Raw genomic sequence first — 23,954 nt, 5'->3', positions numbered from 1 at the left:
TTTTCACCTTTAAAACAGTACCATTGAGTGTACACTCTATAGAATGTTGTATGTGAAAACCCCAATAAATCCACATTCTGTTGTTGACTCGTATCTGAGCTGCCATAGGACTGGACTACTTGCACAAACAATTCTGCGTTATAACCAAAACCAAACTCCTGCTTTCGGCTCATCCTCTAGAACAGCAATGATGCTATTTAACACCCGGTGCCTGGAGGAGTTCCTGAAAATGAGCAGCGTTCATCATGTATGCAAAGCTCTGTTTAGTAACCTGGAGGAAGGAATCAGACTGTATGCTTCATCATAAAGAAAAAAAATATAAATAAATAAATAAATAAAAATAAAACAAATAAAGCCACTGATGCAATAAAAAAAAAATACTAATACTAATATACACTATATTGCCAAAAGTATTCGCTCACCCATCCAAATAATCAGAATCAGGTGTTCCAATCACTTCCATGGCCACAGGTGTATAAAATCAAGCACCTAGGCATGCAGACTGTTTTTACAAACATTTGTGAAAGAATGGGTCGCTCTCAGGAGCTCAGTGAATTCCAGCGTGGAACTGTGATAGGATGCCACCTGTGCAACAAATCCAGTCGTGAAATTTCCTCACTCCTAAATATTCCACAGTCAACTGTCAGCTGTATTATAAGAACGTGGAAGTGTTTGGGAACGACAGCAACTCAGCCACGAAGTGGTAGGCCACGTAAACTGATGGAGCGGGGTCAGCGGATGCTGAGGCGCATAGTGCGAAGAGGTCTCCAACTTTCTGCAGAGTCAATCGCTACAGACCTCCAAACTTCATGTGGCCTTCAGATTAGCTCAAGAACAGTGCAGAGAGAGCTTCATGGAATGGGTTTCCATAGCCGAGCAGCTGCATCCAAGCCATACATCACCAAGTGCAATGCAAAGCGTCGGATGCAGTGGTGTAAAGCACGCCGCCACTGGACTGTAACAGTGGAGACGCGTTCTCTGGAGTGACCAATCGCGCTTCTCCATCTGGCAATCTGATGGACGAGTCTGGGTTTGGCGGTTGCAATGTCTGAGTGCATTGTGCCAAGTGTAAAGTTTGGTGGAGGGGGGATTATGGTGTGGGGTTGTTTTTCAGGAGCTGGACTTGGCCCCTTAGTTCCAGTGAAAGGAACTCTGAATGCTTCAGCATACCAAGACATTTTGGACAATTCCATGCTCCCAACTTTGTGGGAACAGTTTGGAGCTGGCCCCTTCCTCTTCCAACATGACTGTGCACCAGTGCACAAAGCAAGGTCCATAAAGACATGGATGACAGAGTCTGGTGTGGATGAACTTGACTGGCCTGCACAGAGTCCTGACCTCAACCCGATAGAACACCTTTGGGATGAATTAGAGCGGAGACTGAGAGCCAGGCCTTCTCGTCCAACATCAGTGTGTGACCTCACAAATGTGCTTCTGGAAGAATGGTCAAAAATTCCCATAAACACACTCCTAAACCTTGTGGACAGCCTTCCCAGAAGAGTTGAAGCTGTTATAGCTGCAAAGGGTGGACCGACGTCATATTGAACCCTATGGATTAGGAATGGGATGTCACTTAAGTTCATATGCGAGTCAAGGCAGGTGAGCGAATACTTTTGGCAATATAGTGTAATACTATGACTTTATTGTAAGAATGAAAAAAAAAAATGTAAACAAATGTTAATCATTACTGTCGCATTGTACGGTAAACAACACTCCCAGAAATGCAAGATTTGTGTATTTGTGCAGGTAGTGTCCTGGCTAAGAATGAGCAGGGGTACAGGTGTTTCTATTAATGTGGCCACTGAGGTGAGGGTTTCCTCCTCCCCCCATCTTTGCACTATACATAAGCAATAAGTTGGTAGATTATCATCCATCACATTAAGGTAACCCTAAATGAATACTGTCAAAGCATTACACGTGTGTGTGTGTGTGTGTATCCCCTGAGGCTCATGCCTACTGCTAGCCTCACTGAAACTACCGAGAGGAACTGCTGCACCAATCAGATGCCACCACTACTCCGACTTAGAAAAGGGTGTTGCTATGGCAACAATAAGGTGAGGCAGCAGATAAATGGTGCTGGATGCCAGCTCTTTGACAGTGGAGTGGAGTCAGAGGCAGGCTGGCGGTTGGCCCAGAGTGCCACTGTGGTGCCATGTGGATGGACTCGGGGTCGTGTGACACTTGCTTATCGTACCCTTAACAAGGGTGAAGTGCAAACAGAACTTTTTTGAAGATCCCAGCTTTCCTGATGAGAAACCCTGCCTGCTGCTGTGTGTGTATAAAAACAGCTTCTGAATGGTATTTGAAAAATGTGCTGTAGTAACGGGTCGTGTTTAAGCTGAAGCTGCTGTGACGACGAGGTGTTTGTGAGTGAGTAACTTGGTCTGAAACTGAGAAAAATAATACGTTTTCACATCTATTTAGTCTTGCTATTAAAAAGAAAGCGTCTTTTCATTCTATATTGACAAACACTCAATTAGTGACCTTTTAAGAGGCTGATGTCTACCGCCTCTTCCATTTCTACTCGCTCTAGTCTACCTAATGTACGCACAGAACGTCTTTTTACCGCATTCATCTCCTCCAGTATAAAAGCGAGGATTTCATTACTGATGATAGCTTAGCATGCAGAAAGACATAAACCAGACAAAGGAGAGTTTATAGAAACCTCCGTCTGTCTTTCATTTTCTCCCAGACAATGGCTAGGTCTGAGAGGATGATTTAAAGAAGAGGGCATGTTTCTTTACGGAATAAGAACGCAGGCAAAATGCCCAATAACAATGTTTTGGTAACTGGTCTTTTTTAAGTACATAAAAACATCATTAAAATTGCAGAAGGCTGGCTGGGTTGAGTGAGCCTCAGTAATTATAGGCAATCATTTCACCCCACTCACATTTCAGAGGACGGATATTTAAGGTCAGGTGCTCGGAGCAAAATCTGCGGGTGATGTGCATGACGGACAGACACACACACACACACAAAATTTACCTTCAAAGAGAGAATACGGTCGGTCTGGAATACGGCAGCCGTGCGTTCCGTAGTCTAGACACCATTCTGCAAACTGAAAACACACACACACACACGAGACAACAATAAAGGATACATAACAACCTCAACGGTTTATATGAGTGCACATACACCTGTATACTCAAGCCTTCCACCACAAATGAGCCACTAATTCAATGGAATCAGCCAGGAAAAAATCAGTAACAACCCAAGCAACAAAAAAAATAATAATAAGTACTTCATTATAAAAATAATATCTCAACTGTGACTCAGTAACACATAGGAGACAATTTTTTACGAATGCGAACCAAACGTTTGTTAAGCTACGCATTAGAAATAAATCATTCTCCAACTGTGTGGATAATTGTTGACTAGGATTATTTATTTGTGTCAGTGATGGATTTAACCAGACGGTAAGAAGTCGGAAGATTTTAAAAATTAAAAAGAAGGGAAATTTTTTTTTTTAAATGCTGTGCATTAGAAAACAGGACTGTCTCTGGCACTAACAGGGTCCAACAGATATCCATGGAAAATCCAGGGATGTACATTTCTAGATTTATGTACATCTAAACTGTCCGATTGTTATCCTCCTGTGTGCCTACAGACCTTGTGTATGAGCTGTTAGTTAATAAGTCCCACCACCTGCTGCACTACACACAACGGTAAGGTGCACCCTGGCTCATGGTTTATGTGAAGTTATCTCTGTACACAGAAACACTGATGATGAAGTTGGACAAAACATATTGGCAGAAGAAAAAACATAAGAGACAACTTGAAATGTGATATGAAGATAAAACAGCAAAGCTCCAATCAAAGCTCAAAACGGTGAATGGACGACTTGCTGATGATCATGAAACTACTACTGCTCACCAGATGTTATAACATCAGGCTAAAAATGGGTTTCAATCAGGCTAAAGTATACCCAGTGAGTATTCTGATGAACCAAAACACAAGACCCGGCAGCACGCTGGAGCTTCGACATGGACAGTGGGCTAAAATTGATTTTGTTACCTTACATTAAGAGTACAAAGATAAAATTAAGACTCATGTCTGTATCTTCACCTAAAAATCTTACCTGAATAAAAATAAACACTCGAACAGTTTGGACAATGTTTGTTTTTACCTTTTCTAAACCGTCTGAGCTGCCTCTTATTTGAGCTCTCTGCTTCAACCTGGAATCAGTAAGTAAGCCAAGGCTCAGATGAAAGCTGGTGATTCATTTGCACTGGAAAATGGCTCCAGCTGTAAAAGGCTGCTGTGATGATGTGGGAACAGCAGAGTCCATTATGCTTTCATTACTTGGCACTTTGGGTAGACTGCAGTAATTATCAGCGTTCTAGCAGGAATGTGGCTTTGCCCTAGAAGAGGACATTCTGTATTCCCTGCTCTGCTTCTCCTCTGTCCCTCAGTAGTGTGAGTGTGAGATGGATAGACAGAGACGGACAGGGACAGTGTCAGTGTGGACAGTGGCTCTGCCCGGAGCTGCAGCATGCATAATGTTTTTAAGGAACTCTCCCATCCTGGATGTGGCTATACACTACATGGAGCTACAGTGCTGTAGTGAAAAACTGTAAAACAACCACAAAGCACTTATCAGCGCTCATTATGTGGTCCAAATTAAAAAAAGAAAAACAAACAATATGGGGTATATACAAGATGAAGCAAACAAAAAAAATGCAATTATAATGCATTATTATAAATGTAAAAAAAAAAAAGAGAAGTGTTTAAAAAAGCTTGAAATATATAGAAAATTGAGTAAATTAATATTTATTATATTATTTTATGTTTAGATTATTTATTTATTATTTAATATTTTTAAATAAATATTTTTTTAAACATTTTAAGACTAGCTCTATAAGAATCTGCTTCAAAACAGATAACTTTCTACACACTACATTTTCAATGACAGAAGTGCTCAATAATTATGTATTTGTGAAGTTATAAGGTAAACAGGTGATATATATATAGCATCAGGTTAATACGGCATACGGCCTCTGCTAATTTCTTGTCTAAATTAATCTAACAAGTGATAATGTTCTTCATTCCTCTGTGTCCATGATAGTCTCAGACGCCTGTTCTTGGCTGACAGCAGTGAAATCTGATGTGGTTTTCTGCTCTTGTAGCCTATCCACCTCAAATTTTGTGCCTGCAGGGATGTAAAGAGTGATTATAAGTTAACTATATCCTTCCTGTCCATGTTCCTCTCACCCTTTCTCATCAGCGAGGCTCACAGAACGGTCACTAACAAGTATCCACTACGAAACTCCCAAACCAGATTATCTGGCACCAACATCCATGTATCAAAGTCATAGAGGTCACAGATTTGCTTCACTCTGATGTGAACATTACCTGAAGTATCTGTATGATTTTATGGATTTCTTTTTGTGCTGCTGCCACATGATTAGCTGAGTAGATAACTGCATGAATGCGACGTTGTACAAGTGTTCCTAATAAACTGGACTCTGAGAGCATATTCCAAATGTTTTTAATGCTGTTCAGTCCGCCTCTGAATTCGAGGTGCTTTTTAATGGATGCTTTGCTACATCTTTTATGGAATAAGAAGTTCAAAAATAAAGTCCTTTCCTTATTAAATATTGCGCAATGCTGTAAGTAAACACTCCTGTATTTCCTGGAAGATTCAGATTCGGTGTTGCTCTTTGATATGGAACCTACGTTACAACCACTGAGATCAATTTGCAGATCTGAGCTTAGATTAGATCGCCAGCTTAGCACATTTACATAGGATTACGATCGACGGGAAAATAATGCTACAAAAATGGCGGATTTTCACAATTGAGGAGCTGCGAGTCAAAGTGGGAGAAAAGGAGGGGAAAAAAAGTGCTGCAGTGGGAAGGTGTGATCTGAATTTGGAGCTGGAGAGAGAATGACTGATCATAAATCAGCCAAAACGTCACTGCTTTCTCAGGGCTGTGCCATGTCCCTTCAGATCTTAGCAGTGGGCGGAGTAACGATAAATAAATCCGGAAAAATAATCACAGCATTGATCTATCTACATAAACATAAATCAAACCGAACAGGATATGCTGAGTAGAACACCCACACAAACAAACAAACAATCTTCCCCACATACCTTGCAGGCACGGTACAGGTACTTCTGCTCCTGTGTGAGCTTGTACAGGGAGAGGAAAGCGTAGCCGTTGCCGGCGGTGCCGTGACAGATGCCGTAGCCTTTGCGCAGTAAACCTCTCTGCCAAATCACCTCGCCACACTCTGCTGCATCCTTCAGATACTTCTCGTCCTTAAACAGCTGAGAACACACACACACACACACACAATCAGCTGATCATCAGCTACATGCGATTATTTCTCTCTACTGCTCTTAATTGAGTCATTAATTTCATGTCACACTTAATCATACACTCAAACAACAGCATCCTAGCTGAGAGGTAGCATAAGTTATGAAAGAGAGAGACAGAGTGTAAAAGTAGCTAGCTAGGTTCAACATATGAACCATATTTAATATTGAGCTGGAGATACAATGCATGACTGATGCTCTGAATCTTACTGCTCATTTACAGTTAAAACACCAGCAACTAAGTTCCATTTTATTGATGTACCTCTTTTAATAATAGACACTGTCTCAAAACAGAAAAATCCAGATGCAGCTTTAGCTTCTTGATAAACGAGCCAAAAGAGGAAACGCAAATCATCCTGAAACCATCCTTAACAGGAATAGAACTTCCTGGAATTATAAATCATTACGCTTCTGCAAATGATCTCAAACGGCACAAAGTGTGTCGAAAAGTTTTTCAAAAGGAGCGCAACCCTGACCCATATGTGCTTACTGAATATCACATTTCAGATGAATCCTTTACTGTTATAAACTGTGAAGGCTTTCCACTAGATGTTGGAGTGTGGCTGTGTGGATATGTGATCATTCAGGTACAAGAGCATTAGTGAGATCAGACACTGATGATGTGATGGTGAGGAGGTCTGGGGTGCAGTCAGTGTTCCAGTTAGTCATAAAGGTGTTCAGTGGGGTTGAGTCAGAGTCAGAGCTCTGTATGTGCAGGAACACTCCAATCTTCAAAAACCAGGTCTTCATGGAGCTGGCTTTGTACACAAGGAGTATTGTCATGTCATGAGCCTCTTGGTTCCAGTGGAGAGAAATTATAATGATACAGCATACAAAGACATTCTATACAACTGTATGCTTCCAATTTTGTGGTAAAAGTTTGGGGAAGTCACACATCATATACGAGTGTGATGGTCGGGTGTCCGCTAACTGTATATACACAACCATGAAGGGTTAGAAAACTTTTAATACATTATCTTGAGAAAGCATGATTATAATGAAATAAAAATCACAAATTAACATTTTAATGTGCCTACATTTTAAGACGCTTGTTACTGTGATGGGTGGAAGCCTAGCCTCATACACCTCACACACATCTGACTCTGGCTTGCAAGTTACAGCTGAATGGCACAGCGTAATTTATTAGAACTGCAGAGTTAAACATGCTACTGAGGAAATGCGGTTCCCGAATATAGCACATGCTCGATTTCCCTTAACTGCCCTCAGGCATTAGCAATTTTCTGTGTGTGTGTGTGAGAGAGAGTGTGAGAGAGAGAGAGAGAGAGTGTGTGTGTGTGTGTGTGTGTGTGTGTGTGTGTGAGAGAGAGAGAGAGAGAGAGTGTGAGTGAGTGAGTGAGTGACAGAGAGTGTGTGTGTGTGAGAGAGAGGGAGAGAGAGAGAGAGTGTGTGTGTGTGTGTGTGTGTGTGTGAGTGTGTGAGAGTGTGTGTGTGAGAGAGGGAGAGGGAGAGAGAGAGAGAGAGAGAGTGTGAGTGAGTGAGTGTGTGTGTGTGTGTGTGAGAGAGAGTGTGTGTGTGTGAGTGTGTGAGAGAGAGAGAGTGAGTGTGTGTGTGTGAGAGAGGGAGAGGGAGAGAGAGAGAGAGAGAGTGTGAGTGAGAGTGTGTGTGTGTATCTGTGTGAGAGTGAGAGAGAGAGAGAGAGAGTGTGTGTAAGTGAGAGAGAGAGAGAGAGAGAGTGAAAGAATGAGGGAGAGAATGAACCAGCAAGCAAATGGCCCATCTGTTTATGAGAAGTGGGAAAGAAAGACAGGATTTTTTATTTTATTTTACCGGAGCAGGCTCATATTAGCCGTGATAAAAAGTCCATTATGAGTTTAAATTCTTCTGTATTCCAGATGAGAGATTGTTTTACTTAAGCAACATTCAGCCCAACAGTACTATGACAAATGAGTGTTATTAATAAAGGAATATCACAGAGGGACTGATGCACAGTGCAGGATGGTGTTCATGTTAACCCATAACCCTAACCCAGATAGTATAGGAACACCTTGCTTTAAGATCTAACCATAGATTTGATCCCATCACTAATATTTAAATACAGCTGTACAGGGCGTTGCAAGTGTAAACGCTTGACCACTAGATGGCACTGTGGGATTTTTAGAGAAAGGCATGAGGTATTGAAATTCTGTGAGGACTTCCTGACCTTGGTATTTAGTCTACAGGTTTAATATCTCAGCTGTGGGAACTGAATGTGTTATTACATTATTATTATGAATTCTGTTCATCTACATAATCATCCTTTTTGCATTCATCAATCAAACTGGTCATCATAATGGCTAAAAAAAACATTCATGTTTATCTCTCACATAACCTAAGGATAAAAAACAGATGTGGGGACCTGGGACTCTAGTTTGAAAAGGATTATGAGACTGCATTTGAAAGACTTTCCAAACATCTCTAAAAGCTTCCTCTTGGACGGGTTTTTCACTCCAGCATGTGTGTGTGTGTGTGTGTGTGTGTGTGTATTGCGGTGCTGCTTGTACTTCACCTTATGTGCCATGATGAGGACGTGAACCACGCCCGGCGCTCCGTGACACCAGTGCACCAGTCTGTCCGTCTCATTGCTGAGGGATGATGGGTAGTTGCCCGAGCGGAACTTTTTGTGCCGCACATAATCTATACTTGGCCGCACCAACTCGGTCAGAATTTCAGGATTAACCTTAGCCGTGGGCTATAGACAGACACAAAGAGAGAAAAACAGACGAATGATCCCACTTTCAATGAGAAATGCTTTGGAGTGATAAAGTAGAAAGCATTACATTGGCAGAGGAAAATTTGTAACATCATCCACAATGGGGGGGAAAAAAAAATCTTACAACGAAGTAGATGATATCAGCAGAAGAGAGAACCAGAACTTATTTCTTAACCATTTCCAGGATGAGAGAGAGCGTTACAAATACAAATATTAAATGGGTGAAGAGAATCCGAGTTTGGAGGACATGTAGAATTGATCAGGGCTGAATTATAACAGCTCATATGCATGATATTGTTTCATATTGAATCCTAATTCCCTAATTTATCCACAGTAACCCCTTTATCCTGATCAGGGTCTCACTGGATCTGGACATCCCAGGACAATTCACCCTGAATGGGACCCACACACATGTACACATGCAAACATGTACACACAGACATGTACAAACATACACATACAAAAGTGCACATATGTTCACACACACACACACACACACCCCCTAGGGCAACGTATTCAAGCCAATCCACCTTCCTTGTTATTGTTGGACAAAACCCAAGCTCAGGATTGAACCAAGGACCCTGGATCTGCTGGAACCTCGGCCAATAGGAAAAATAACCTTTACAAAGTGTCTTCAATCCAAAGCAACATACAAAAATGATACGAGTTGAAAGTTTAGGGATCTGGGATTTGAACTCATAACCCTCTGTTGACTAGCCCAAAGCCTTAGCCACTGAGCCACCACTTCGTCCCAAGAACCAGGATTCATTGTGCAGCCTACATAGACATCTGCTGACAGAAAAAGCTCAGTTTGAACCAAAATCCCAGCTTTCCCCCCCCTCACTCCAGCTGCTGTGCAGAGCTTTCACTGGTTTTGTTCTTCAGGGGATGGAAGGATGTAAAACAGTAACCGGCTTGGGTGTGATGCACTGCCGAAGGCTTCCTCCGAGTGAAATGGCATACTGCTGTGCGAGCAGTTGAAGGTGTGAGATGAACAGTCAGACTTGCTTGCACAGAGCAGCTGTGTGCCGTCTCACTGCGCTGCCAGCACACGCTCTGCACAGACGCCATTAAAAACGGATTACCGGTGTTGTCACAGCTGCTGCAGGTACTGCTGCTGACAGAGCTGCTGGTGACGACGCACACCAGATCCGAGGTTACTGACACTAATCAGGAACAAATTGAGCACTTCCTACTGGGATTTACCGTGAGCAGTCCCACTGAACACCTGCTTATAACCCTGCTAATGAAAGCCGTTCTGCAGTAACATACACAAACATATGCAGTGCCCTAAAGGCTGACCGTTCAGCCCTGGCAATATATTCTCGTCTTGTCAATTGTCATACATTTGACCTATGCAAGCAGAAAGGATAAATTCAAGCAAATCTCATACAATACAATACACACACACACACACACACACACACACACACACACAGAAACACACTGTACCATTACAAAGACAGAACAATGCTTTATTATGAGCAGTGGCGCATGTCCATCTGCGTCACCATTACGCACAGCCCTATCGCCTTAGCAACCATGCACGAGCTCCACCCAATCAGCTCACAGGCTCTGTATGAGGTCCATGTGTGAGGCAGAGAGAGAGAGAGAGAAAGAGAGAGAGAGAGAGAGAGACAGAGAGAGAGAAAAAGTGTGTGTGTGTGTACCAGCCTTCCTCTACTTTAATTCACATTTATTGGATGATGCCCAAGCATAACAATTTATGCCTCCTATTAATAATTCATTTCTTTGCTTGGACACCATCCTAAGAGCATCCGCTGGGTGTTTCCGAGGTGTTATTCATGGATCTTAAACATTCGGCTTGTGAACGCTACAAGTAGGCTGGCTTTATTGAGAGCGGCCGACAATTCATGAGCATTCCAATCGCTGACGAAGCTGAAGGTGCGCCGTTAGGAGAGCAGATCGATAACTGAAAGCAAGTGATTAAGGAGAGATGGAGAAAATAAGAGAGAAAGTTGAGGAAACGGGAAAAAAAATATATTGTAATCCTCCCTAAATTGTCTGATCAGGAAAACTGGTGTTTGTGCGGCTCACTACAGGAGGCAAAAACAGCACAATCTCTCTCTCTCACACACACACACAGAGAGCAGAGTCTCTCTGTACTGCTGAATACAGTAGTTCACACGTTATTTTTTCGCCTCATTAGGTTTTCACTTTCTCATGTGAAGAATAAATGAATTAAAACCACACACACACACACTCAAAGAACGTACACCTTCCAATCCAACCTGCTGTCCAATACACTCACGCAGATGCACACACACACATGCAAACAGAGACACCCATGCACTTAGAGGCACACACACACAAACACACACACAGGGACATGGACACACGGACGGACGCGCACAGAGGGACACGCACACAGGGACACGCACACACAGAGAAACACGTGCACACACACACACATTGACACGCACACACTGAGAGACACAAACCACATGCTAGGTAGGAATTGCCAGAGGATGTATACATTCAGAAAATGAATGCTCGCCTGTCCCTTTGCTAGTGTGAAGATAGGGTTAGGATGTTGTGGCCAAATTATTAGAACAGGAACCTGAGACAAGCAAATCATGTCTTGCTTTTAGAAGTAAATGTGAAGTAAAATTAGCACAAGAGCTTATTTAATTGGAAAATGCTGCCTGGGTCAGCAACCCCTGCATGTTCCTGTTTCTGATTTTCATCCATGAAAGCCAATTAATCCATCCAGTAAACACAGATTCTAATAAGAGTCAGATCACAGTCTGGGTTGCTGCAGGTCACAGGGTTCGAGAGGAGCGTGAGCAAGTTGTATAACCAGTAAGAGCGTTGTGCTTAATGCAGATCAGATCTGTTTCTTATTTGTTGTTGCCCGGAGGATATTTTTGGTTCAGTACACACACACACATATACATATTATATATATATATAAAAAAAGAAAATAAATATTCAACAACAAATTTATATCCAGTTTTAAACACTGTTGCCATGATTTGTGCTCATTAATGCTTTCTTATTACAAATATTAGAAACAAAATGACAATGATATGGTCAAAAGTTTGTGTAATCCTGACAGGCCATTTATTTTCCCTTTGCTGTTATAATGTGCTCCACTCTTCTGTGAAGGCTTTCCACTAGATGTAGTATGGATTTGTGATCATTCAGCTACAAGAGCATTAGTGAGATCAGACACTGATGATGAGGAGGTCTGGGGTGCAGTCAGTGTTCCAGTTCATCCCAAACGTGTTCAGTGGGGTTGAGTCAGAGCTCTGTGTGAAGAAGACTCAATTCAGTTCAATTTATTTATATAACACTTTTAACAATGTCTCAAAGCAGCTTTACAGAAGTACGGAAACAGAAAAAATAAATTAAAGTTTAAAGTTAAGTCACTATTTATCCCTAATGAGCAAGCCTGAGGCGAGGGTAACAAGGAAAAACTTCCTGAAATTATATGAGGAAGAAACCTTGAGAGGAACCAGGCTCAGAAGGGAACATCATCCTCATTTGTGTCAATAGTCATGGTCACTGTCATGGTCACGGTATCCACAAACTGGACTTCTGGTCAAATAGTGTTTGAGCTAATAAAATAACAAAGCTTAAAACTAATGGAAATATATACAAATATGTTCAGTGATGAATAATATGAATATATTCCAGATATCTTAAATGAGTCATAAAAGGGTCAAATACAGGGTGTTTTCCCATTTTCTGCCCCTTTTCCCGGGATAGACTGCAGCCCCCCTGCAACCCTGACCAGGACAGAGCGGTTACTGAATGTTAGCGATGGCTTAAAAGTACATAGATTTTGCATGAGGGTTCTCTAAATTACTGGACAGGTGAGCTACACTGAGATCATACTGTTGTAGTGGTAATAATGGGAATGCTGGTCAGGCCAAAATAGTGAAATATACATAATATTCTTGATTAAATCATCAACATGAATAAAGTCTGAACAACATGTAGGCAGGACTGTGTACGCTGCATCATTTAAACAACTTTCCCCCCATGTAAATACACATTTATGATTATTTATGGTGGCGTGATTATTTATTTATAGCACTAGAGTCTTTGCTGAAGGACATGGAAGTAATACGGCAGTATAAGAGCGAAAGTTTATATTAACTGCACATAGTATTGGGTCATGCAGTGCATCCTGGGACATTAATATTTAGCGATATTCCAGCATCCAGGTCCGGTCATGATGCTTGATGAAAAACAGAATCCAGGACTCAACACAGGTCTTCAGCAGAAATTCTGCATTACATAGCACAACAGAGCATTAGCATTAGAGAGCTGAATGATTCTCCTGAGAACAGTAATGCATGTGTTCAGAGGGGCCTGGCGCTGCTGCACTGTTTGTGAGGCAGAGTGAAAGAGAGAGAGAACAATAACAAGACAAAGACAAAAAACAAAGGAATTGCTAAATGTCACGTTCACCTTGCATCACCCGGGTTTGCTGTTGGAACATCCCTCAAAATTAATGTCCCAAGTGACACCACATGATCCAATAACTTGGAATCCAATTTAAAAAAGGACTATTTGCATATATAAAGAAATAGCTTTTCCCTTCCATGCACTCATATACTGCCATTTCAATTCTATTTATTTATAAGCTCTGGTGCTATAAATAAATAATCACTTGGGCATACATAATCATAAATACATATTTACATGAGCAAAAGCTGATTATTCTGCACAATTTTTATAAATCATCTGCATTTTATTCCCATAAGACAGTGAAATTGCAGGGAAAAGCCATAACATTAAAATCACTGACAGGTAAAGTGAATAAGATTGATTATCTTAATGGCACCTGTCAAGGGTTATGATATAGGCATCAAGTGAACAATCACTTCTCAGAGATGTTGAGGTGAAAGCAGACAAAATGGGAACATGTAATGATCGGAGTGACTTTGATGAGGGCCAAATTGTGATGGCTAGATGACTGGGTCAGAGCATTGGTCAGAGCAGCACTGGTCAGAGCAGTGGTCAGACTCACTGATGCATGTGGGGAGTTCAGATCCCACAGAAGAGCTACTGTAGCACAAATTGCAGAAACAGTTCATGCTGGATTTGACAAAATGGTGTAACTGCAGACATTCAGAGTTCCAATGCTGAACCCTTGTCCTAGTTGAAAGTCTCTACAGTGGGCAAATGAGCATCAGAACACGACCATGGAGCAAAGGAAGAATGTGGCCTGTTCAGATGATTTAGGTTTTGACAGATGCACGCGTGTCGCTTATCTGAGGAAGAGATGGCACACTATAGAAAGAAGGCAATCTGGTGGAGGCAGTGTGATGCCTTGGGCAATGTTCTGCTGGAAAACTTGAGTCCTGGCTTTCATGTGGATGTTACTTCAACAAACCACCTACCCATACGCTGCTGCAGACTGAGTACACCCCTTCATGACAACGTTATTCCCTAATTCCATTGGCCTCTTTTAGCTGGCTGATGCTCCCTGCCACAATGCAAAAATGGCTCAGGAATGGTTTGAGGAACATGATAAAGAGTTAAAGGTGTTGAATTGGCCTCCAAATTCCCCAGATCTCAGTCTGATCGAGTGTCTGTGGGATGTTCTGGACAAACAAGTCCTATGTATGAAATATTTGAGAAAATAAAAGATCCGCTCAGAACACCTTCAGATCTGCAAAACAGCTCTCACCTGTACGAGGCATGGGCTCCACAAGGGGGACCTACACAATATTCAGCATGTGGTATTAATGTTATGGCTGATGTGTAATTGTAATGTAGTGTAATTTGGGACTGGTGGCAGAGTGGCACTGAGAGTAGTGTTAATTTTGTATAAGCAAACTCACTTATATGATCTTCCTGTGTCATGTGTTACTGCAATTTTATATACATGGATTAAACCACCATGGATAAATAGTTTATATATATATAATACAGACAAAATCTTAGTGAAACTGTCATATCATGTGAAAGAAAGCAACTCAAAATAAAGCCATTCAAATGAAGAAAAATGAGACTAGCCATTCAATTAAGACAAAAGCGATGGTGAGTATGGTCCTGAAGAAACGTTACCACTTCAAGTAAACCCTACGATGTATTGAAATCACGCTTAATCATTTACACTTGATTCGAATCCATCATCATGTGCATGTGAGTATAACGAAAATCAGTATTACCCAAACTTAGATGTCACAGGAATTCTTTATTTGGTTTGGCCTTTAAGCCGCTGTACATCACTTTACTAAAAGATAAGAGGCCCAGGGTCCAATAAGCTGCTTCAACTTCTTATTTGGAAAGCTTAGGATTAAACTAAGCTTCTGTCAATATTTCTGTACTCGTGTCAACATGTCATGCTTGTGAACGGTGCTAGGATAACAGAGCGGATCAGTGTAACCTGTTACTCAACTATAACGTGTATTAATGCCTTTTAATTACAATTACTATTTCAATTTTCCAATCAATTATCAAATTAATATTAAAGGCGAGCGTCATAAAAGTGCAGGGACACCTTTAAGGGTTTTTCGGTGCATATGTGACTATAGGCATTTCTCCTTCTTTATAAGCTGCTAATTAAGAGTTGGATAAAAAGGCAGACGCTGTTTTATGAGTGTCTTGGGCCTTCTCTCACCTGCATCAGCATATAGTAGATGCCTGCCAGTCCGTGTGCTGCTCCGACGTACTGCTTCTTGTGCCACTCGTACAGCAGCGGGCATCGTTCGGTCTTCTTCTCTTCTCTGGACAGGTTCTTCCCTGACTCCAGGAGGGCTGTCACCACCTATGCAGAAATGAGATCGTATTATAGCTATAGGATTCCCTAAGAAACATAACAACCAGGGTTATAAATAGTTTCTCTTAAAACCCCTATATATATATTCACGCTCACTCTACAGAATCTTAAATTCAATAACACTGAACTGCTTCAATGCAAAAATACCAAAACACCCTGTTAGTACCACAAGCAATTATCCTTCCAGACAAGAGTTTGAAAAGACAAAAAAAAAAAAAAAAAAAAAAGCTTCCTAATCATAAATATGCATTATCAGCATGCTACACTTTTTACCCCCAGGAACAAATCTAAATCCAGAGCCCTAGGGGAGGCTTTTCAGCGAGTCAGCATTAACCTCAGGCTGTTTGTTCACAGTCAGAGATTTCCTCCCAGTCAGCTCGTAGTTTGGGCACGGATGATGGAAAAGAACATGGCATTCTCCCACAACAGGCCCGTTTTCCAGAATGGTACAGAGCTACATAATTAAAACCATAAAACAGCTTTGTCATCTATGAAGCAGTGCAGCAGCAGAGAGTAAAGGGAGAAAGCAAGAGGACAGAAGAGTGAAATGAAGACGGAATACTGAAAGGATGAATAATTACAGCAAACAGTAATTATAAAACTAAACAGATTTTCAGGGAGAAACAAATTCGATCAGTTAGAGTTTTGAAGAGGATAGTGATACACAACTAACAACAAAGTCTACCATCATAATAATAGGTAGTCATGTGTGTTCTCTTTATCTGCTGTAAGCCCCGCCCCTTCCGTTTTCTGTTGGGATAGGTCCCTCAGTCCCTTTTTCAGAAAATTAAAATACTTAATGCTTGAACACACAGTGTTTACAAATGTACGGGGGACAAGAATTGCAAAACAATATAACAAATCCAAAAACAAATCCTACTTGTGTGTTTCAAGAGATCGCAATCTAATCTTTAGGCCATGATATACTTCATCAACATATCCAAAACTTCCTCAAAGTAGCACTGGATGATTTCAGTTTCCTTTTCTTAGATTTTTAAAGCTTCACTATTGAAAAAAATAAAAATAGTTTATAATGAACGCAGAGCTCCACACATGTCCACGAAATAAAGTTAGATACACAATTTCCTATTGTTTGAGTGTGCTGGCTCTTGAGTGACAGAGGTCTCGTCAAATCAGCGGTAAGAATTCCATTCACAAACTATACCTACCTTTTCCGGTTTGTCTGAATTGTTGTTGTTTTCAGATTTGTTATTTTATTCTCTGATTTATTATTTGTTTCTGGATTTGTTATTTTGTTTTCGGGTTTCTTTCGTTTTCAGATTTATTTTATTTTCTGATTTATTTTGTTTTCAGTTTGTTTTCGGGTTTATTTTGTTTTCAGATTTATTTTATTTTCGGGTTTATTTTGTTTTCAGATTTGTTATTTTGTTTTTGGGTTTATTTTGTTTTCAGATTTGTTATTTTGTTTTCAGACTTGTTTTATTTCCTGATTTATTTTGTTTTCAGTTTGTTTTCGGGTTTATTTTGTTTTTAGATTTATTTTATTTCGGGTTTATTTTGTTTTCAGATTCATTTTATTTTCGGGTTTATTTTGTTTTCAGATTTGTTATTATGTTTTCTGATTTATTTTTTCAGTTTTTTTTTCCAGATTTATTATTTTGTTTTCAGATTTATTTTATTTTTGGGTCTATTTTGTTTTCAGATTTGTTATTTTGTTTTTAGGTTTATTTTGTTTTCAGGTTTGTTATTTTTTTCAGGTTTATTTTGTTTTCAGTTTTTTTCCCAGATTTGTTATTTTGTTTTGAACTTCTCTGACACCGTACAAATGACACACTAGATAGCTGCCATTGAAAATCCATACAATGAATACTATGCAAAAATACATACACAAATTTTCATACAACATAAGCTGCAAACTTTTTGTATCCCCGCAGCATTCTATTACTTTTTTGGCCAAGTGCTGTACTCACATTAGCCATAGTCATATTATTGAGGTCAGAGTACATGTAATGGTGAAAGTTCTCTTCTAAGAGACTCACACAATACACATAAGATATCTAAACAGTTCTTACATTCCTTCCTGATAAAAAGAAGCAGACAATTGAGGAGATTTTCTTGCTCTTTAAAGTTCACTCACTTCATTAATATTAATGGTGACATTCCAACTACATGTAGTATCACTAAAGGGCAGGGTGTTAGAAGTCAGGTAAAAGATTACGGCAGTACACAGTAAAAGGTTATTTGAGCATCTTAGCATCTGGTGACATAACTGATGGCAACAAGTCATTTCTACATTTCACTGATATTTCATTGATGCATTGATGCTACACCTCATCTCCAGCTGAAAATGAAATCCATCAATACTACTATCCATCAGTTCAATAAACAGATAACAGAAAAAACATAACCTTAACACTTTGTTAGGAAAAGTCATATGAATTTTGTAAAATTGAGAGCATGTTTAATCAGGTGTGTATAGATTTACAGAGACAAACAGACAGACAGACAAAGAAAGAAAGAAAGGCTGCCACACAGAGAGAGAGAGAGAGAGAGAGAGAGAGAGAGAGAGAGAGAGAGAGAGAGAAAGAGAGAAATGCCGAAAGAAATGCCGAAATGCCGAAAGAAAGAAATGCCAAAATGCCGAAAGAAATGCCGAAAGAAAGAAATGCCGAAAGAAATGCCAAAATGCCGAAAGAAATGCCGAAAGAAAGAAATGCCAAAATAAATGCCAAAAGAAAGAAATGCCAAAAGAAATGCCGAAATGCAGAAAGAAAGAAATGCCGAAATGCAGAAAGAAATGCAGAAAGAAAGAAATGCAGAAAGAAAGAAAGAAATGCCAAAAGAAATGCCGAAATGCAGAAAGAAAGAAAGAAATGCCAAAAGAAAGAAAGAAATGCCAAAAGAAAGAAATGCCGAAAGAAATGCCAAAAGAAAGAAATGCCAAAAGAAATGCCGAAATGCAGAAAGAAAGAAATGCCGAAATGCAGAAAGAAATGCAGAAAGAAAGAAATGCAGAAAGAAAGAAAGAAATGCCAAAATAAATGCCAAAAGAAAGAAATGCCAAAAGAAATGCCGAAATGCAGAAAGAAAGAAATGCCGAAATGCAGAAAGAAATGCAGAAAGAAAGAAATGCAGAAAGAAAGAAAGAAATGCCAAAAGAAAGAAAGAAATGCCAAAAGAAAGAAATGCCAAAAGAAAGAAAGAAATGCCGAAAGAAAGAAAGAAATGCCGAAAGAAAGAAATAAAGAAATGCCGAAAGAAATGCAGAAAGAAATGCCGAAAGAAAGAAAGAAATGCCGAAAGAAAGAAAGAAAGAAATGCCGAAATGCAGAAAGAAATGCAGAAAGAAAGAAATGCAGAAAGAAAGAAAGAAATGCCAAAAGAAAGAAATGCCGAAAGAAATGCAGAAAGAAATGCCGAAAGAAAGAAAGAAATGCCGAAAGAAAGAAAGAAATGCCGAAAGAAAGAAAGAAAGAAATGCCGAAAGAAATGCCGAAAGAAATGCCGAAAGAAATGCTGAAAGAAAGAAATGCCGAAAGAAAGAAAGAAAGAAAGAAATGCCGAAAGAAAGAAAGAAAGAAATGCCGAAAGAAAGAAAGAAAGAAATGCCGAAAGAAAGAAAGAAAGAAATGCCGAAAGAAATGCCGAAAGAAATGCCGAAAGAAATGCCGAAAGAAAGAAAGAAATGCCGAAAGAAATGCCGAAAGAAATGCCGAAAGAAAGAAATGCCGAAAGAAATGCCGAAAGAAAGAAAGAAAGAAATGCCGAAAGAAAGAAAGAAAGAAATGCCGAAAGAAAGAAAGAAATGCCGAAAGAAAGAAATGCCGAAAGAAAGAAAGAAATGCCGAAAGAAATGCCGAAAGAAATGCCGAAAGAAATGCCGAAAGAAAGAAATGCCGAAAGAAATGCCGAAAGAAAGAAATGCCGAAAGAAAGAAAGAAAGAAATGCCGAAAGAAAGAAATGCCGAAAGAAATGCCGAAAGAAAGAAATGCCGAAAGAAAGAAATGCCGAAAGAAAGAAAGAAAGAAATGCCGAAAGAAAGAAAGAAAGAAATGCCGAAAGAAATGCCGAAAGAAAGAAATGCCGAAAGAAAGAAAGAAAGAAATGCCGAAAGAAAGAAAGAAAGAAAGAAATGCCGAAAGAAAGAAATGCCGAAAGAAAGAAATGCCGAAAGAAATGCCGAAAGAAAGAAATGCCGAAAGAAAGAAAGAAAGAAAGAAATGCCGAAAGAAAGAAAGAAAGAAAGAAAGAAATGCCGGAAGAAAGAAAGAAAGAAATGCCGAAAGAAAGAAAGAAAGAAATGCCGAAAGAAAGAAAGAAAGAAAGAAATGCCGAAAGAAAGAAAGAAAGAAATGCCGAAAGAAAGAAAGAAAGAAATGCCGAAAGAAAGAAAGAAAGAAAGAAAGAAAGAAAGAAAGAAAGAAAGAAAGAAAGAAATGCCGAAAGAAAGAAAGAAAGAAATGCCGAAAGAAAGAAAGAAAGAAAGAAATGCCGAAAGAAATGCCGAAAGAAATGCCGAAAGAAAGAAATGCCGAAAGAAAGAAAGAAAAAGAAAGAAATGCCGAAAGAAAGAAAGAAAGAAAGAAAGAAAGAAAGAAAGAAAGAAAGAAAGAAATGCCGAAAGAAAGAAAGAAATGCCGAAAGAAAGAAAGAAAGAAAGAAAGAAAGAAATGCCGAAAGAAAGAAAGAAATGCCGAAAGAAAGAAATAAAGAAATGCCGAAAGAAATGCAGAAAGAAATGCCGAAAGAAAGAAAGAAATCTGCCGAAAGAAAGAAATCTGAGAAAGAAATGCCGAAATGCAAAATCTGAAAGAAATGCAGAAAGAAAGAAATGCAGAAAGAAAGAAAGAAATGCCAGAAAGAAAGAAATGCCTGAAAGAAATGCAGAAAGAAATGCCGAAAGAAAGAAAGAAATGCCGAAAGAAAGAAAGAAATGACGAAAGAAAAAGAAAGAAAGAAATGAAAGAAATCCGAAGAAGAAAAAGAAATGCCGAAAGAAATGCCGAAAGAAATGCTGAAAGAAAGAAATGCCGAAAGAAAGAAAGAAAGAAAGAAATGCCGAAAGAAAGAAAGAAAGAAATGCCGAAAGAAAGAAAGGAAATCTGAAGAAGAAATCTGGAAAGAAGAATCTGAAAGAAAGAAATCTGAAAGAAAAGAAATCAAGAAGAAATCTGAAAGAAAATCTTGAAAGAAAAGAAAGAAATGCCGAAAGAAAGAAAGAAAGAAATGCCGAAAGAAAGAAAGAAATGCCGAAAGAAATGCCGAAAGAAATGCCAAAAGAAAGAAATGCCGAAAGAAAGAAAGAAATGCCGAAAGAAATGCCGAAAGAAATGCCGAAAGAAAGAAATGCCGAAAGAAATGCCGAAAGAAAGAAAGAAAGAAATGCCGAAAGAAAGAAAGAAAGAAATGCCGAAAGAAAGAAAGAAATGCCGAAAGAAAGAAATGCCGAAAGAAAGAAAGAAATGCCGAAAGAAATGCCGAAAGAAAGAAAGAAATGCCGAAAGAAAGAAATGCCGAAAGAAAGAAATGCCGAAAGAAAGAAATGCCGAAAGAAAGAAAGAAATGCCGAAAGAAAGAAATGCCGAAAGAAAGAAATGCCGAAAGAAAGAAAGAAAGAAAGAAAGAAAGAAATGCCGAAAGAAAGAAAGAAAGAAATGCCGAAAGAAAGAAAGAAAGAAATGCCGAAAGAAATGCCGAAAGAAAGAAATGCCGAAAGAAAGAAATGCCGAAAGAAAGAAAGAAAGAAATGCCGAAAGAAAGAAAGAAAGAAATGCCGAAAGAAAGAAAGAAAGAAATGCCGAAAGAAAGAAATGCCGAAAGAAAGAAAGAAAGAAATGCCGAAAGAAAGAAAGAAAGAAAGAAATGCCGAAAGAAAGAAATGCCGAAAGAAAGAAAGAAAGAAATGCCGAAAGAAAGAAATGCCGAAAGAAAGAAAGAAAGAAAGAAATGCCAAAGAAAGAAAGAAAGAAAGAAAGAAAGAAATGCCGGAAGAAAGAAAGAAATCTGAAATGCCGAAAGAAAGAAAGAAAGAAATGCCGAAAGAAAGAAAGAAATCTGAAAAGAAAGAAATGCCGAAAGAAAGAAAGAAAGAAATGCCGAAAGAAAGAAAGAAAGAAAGAAATCTGCCGAAAGAAAGAAAGAAAGAAAGAAAGAAAGAAAGAAAGAAAGAAGAAAGAAGAAGAGAAGAAGAAAGAAAGAAAGAAAGAAATGCCGAAAGAAAGAAAGAAAGAAATGCCGAAAGAAAGAAAGAAATCTGAAGAAAGAAAGAAGAAGAAGAAAGAAATCTGAAGAAAGAAAAAATCTGAAGAAAGAAGAAGAAAGAAGAAAGAAAGAAGAAGAAAGAAATCTGAGAGAAAGAAAGAAATCTTGAAAAGAAAGAAATCTGCCAGAAGAAGAAAGAAATCTGAAGAAAGAAAGAAATCTGAAAAGAAAGAAATCTGAAGAAGAAAGAAATGCCGAAAGAAATGCCGAAAGAAATGCCGAAAGAAAGAAATGCCGAAAGAAAAGAAAGAAATGAGAAGAAAGAAGAATGCCGAAAGAAAGAAAGAAAGAAAGAAGAAAAGAAAAGAAAGAAATCTGAAAGAAAGAAATGCCGAAAAGAAAGAAGAAAGAAAGAAATGCCGAAAGAAAGAAAGAAAGAAAGAAATCTGAAAGAAAGAAATGCCAAAGAAAGAAAGAAATCTGAGAAAGAAAGAAATGAAATCCGAAAGAAAGAAATCTGCCGAAAGAAAGAAATGCCGAAAGAAAAGAAAGAAAGAAAGAAATCTGAAGAAAGAAAGAAAGAAATGCCGAAAGAAAGAAAGAAATGCCGAAAAAGAAAGAAAGAAAGAAAGAAGAATGCCGAAAGAAGAAGAAAGAAATCCGAAAGAAAGAAAGAAAGAAGAAAGAAGAAAGAAGAAGAAAGAAAAGAAAGAAGAAATGCCGAAAGAAAGAAAGAAAGAAAGAAAAAGAAAGAAAGAAAGAAATCTTGAAGAAAGAAATGCCGAAAGAAATGCCGAAAGAAAGAAATGCCGAAAGAAAGAAATGCCGAAAGAAAGAAATGCCGGAAGAAAGAAAGAAAGAAATGCCGGAAGAAAGAAAGAAAGAAAGAAAGAAAGAAAGAAAGGCCGAAAGAAAGAAATGCCGAAAGAAAGAAATGCCGAAAGAAAGAAAGAAAGAAAGAAATGCCGAAAGAAAGAAAGAAATGCCGAAAGAAAGAAAGAAATGCCGAAAGAAAGAAAGAAATGCCGAAAGAAAGAAAGAAATGCCGAAAGAAAGAAAGAAATGCCGAAAGAAAGAAAGAAAGAAAGAAATGCCGAAAGAAAGAAAGAAAGAAAGAAATGCCGAAAGAAAGAAAGAAAGAAAGAAATGCCGAAAGAAAGAAATGCCGAAAGAAAGAAATGCCGAAAGAAAGAAATGCCGAAAGAAAGAAATGCCGAAAGAAAGAAATGCCGAAAGAAAGAAATGCCGAAAGAAAGAAATGCCGAAAGAAAGAAATGCCGAAATGCCGAAATGCCGAAATGCCGAAAGAAAGAAAGAAAGAAAGAAAGAAAGAAAGAAAGAAAGAAAGAAATGCCGAAAGAAAGAAAGAAAGAAATGCCGAAAGAAAGAAAGAAAGAAAGAAAGAAAGAAATGCCGAAAGAAATGCCGAAAGAAAGAAATGCCGAAAGAAAGAAATGCCGAAAGAAAGAAAGAAAGAAATGCCGAAAGAAAGAAAGAAAGAAATGCCGAAAGAAAGAAAGAAAGAAAGAAATGCCGAAAGAAAGAAATGCTGAAAGAAAGAAAGAAATGCCGAAAGAAAGAAAGAAAGAAATGCCGAAAGAAAGAAATGCCGAAAGAAATGCCGAAAGAAAGAAATGCCGAAAGAAATGCCGAAAGAAAGAAATGCCGAAAGAAAGAAAGAAAGAAATGCCGAAAGAAAAAGAAAGAAAGAAATGCCGAAAGAAAGAAAGAAATGCCGAAAGAAATGCCGAAAGAAAGAAATGCCGAAAGAAAGAAATGCCGAAAGAAATGCCGAAAGAAATGCCGAAAGAAAGAAAGAAAGAAATGCCGAAAGAAAGAAAGAAAGAAATGCCGAAAGAAAGAAAGAAAGAAAGAAAGAAAGAAGGCAAGAAGGCAAGAAAGAAAGAAAGAAAGAAAGAAAGGGGAATGTTTATCACATACAAACTTATCTCTGATGTTCCATAATATTAAATCTAACTATAAACCATTAAACTGCACACAA

The 23,954-nt window shown here is 38.9% G+C and overlaps 1 protein-coding gene across 1 annotated transcript in view; it reads right to left on the bottom strand.

Annotated features, from left to right (window-relative positions):
* The window catches only part of lancl2 (LanC lantibiotic synthetase component C-like 2 (bacterial)), a 48,547-nt gene that overhangs the window by 1,205 nt on the left and 23,388 nt on the right, over positions 1-23,954 (bottom strand). Inside the window, exons 6-9 of the mRNA XM_058395487.1 lie at positions 15,631-15,777; positions 8,826-9,008; positions 6,095-6,271; positions 2,986-3,058 (exon numbers count right to left, since the gene is read on the bottom strand). Of these exons, the coding sequence (XP_058251470.1) occupies positions 2,986-3,058; positions 6,095-6,271; positions 8,826-9,008; positions 15,631-15,777 (580 nt within the window). The remainder of the gene's footprint in view (positions 1-2,985; positions 3,059-6,094; positions 6,272-8,825; positions 9,009-15,630; positions 15,778-23,954) is intronic.

This window comes from Hemibagrus wyckioides, linkage group LG01 (assembly GCF_019097595.1).
Source record: "Hemibagrus wyckioides isolate EC202008001 linkage group LG01, SWU_Hwy_1.0, whole genome shotgun sequence".
NCBI lineage: Eukaryota > Metazoa > Chordata > Actinopteri > Siluriformes > Bagridae > Hemibagrus > Hemibagrus wyckioides.
Note: the sequence above shows the minus strand (reverse complement) of the source record. Positions and strands in the feature narration are given on the sequence as shown.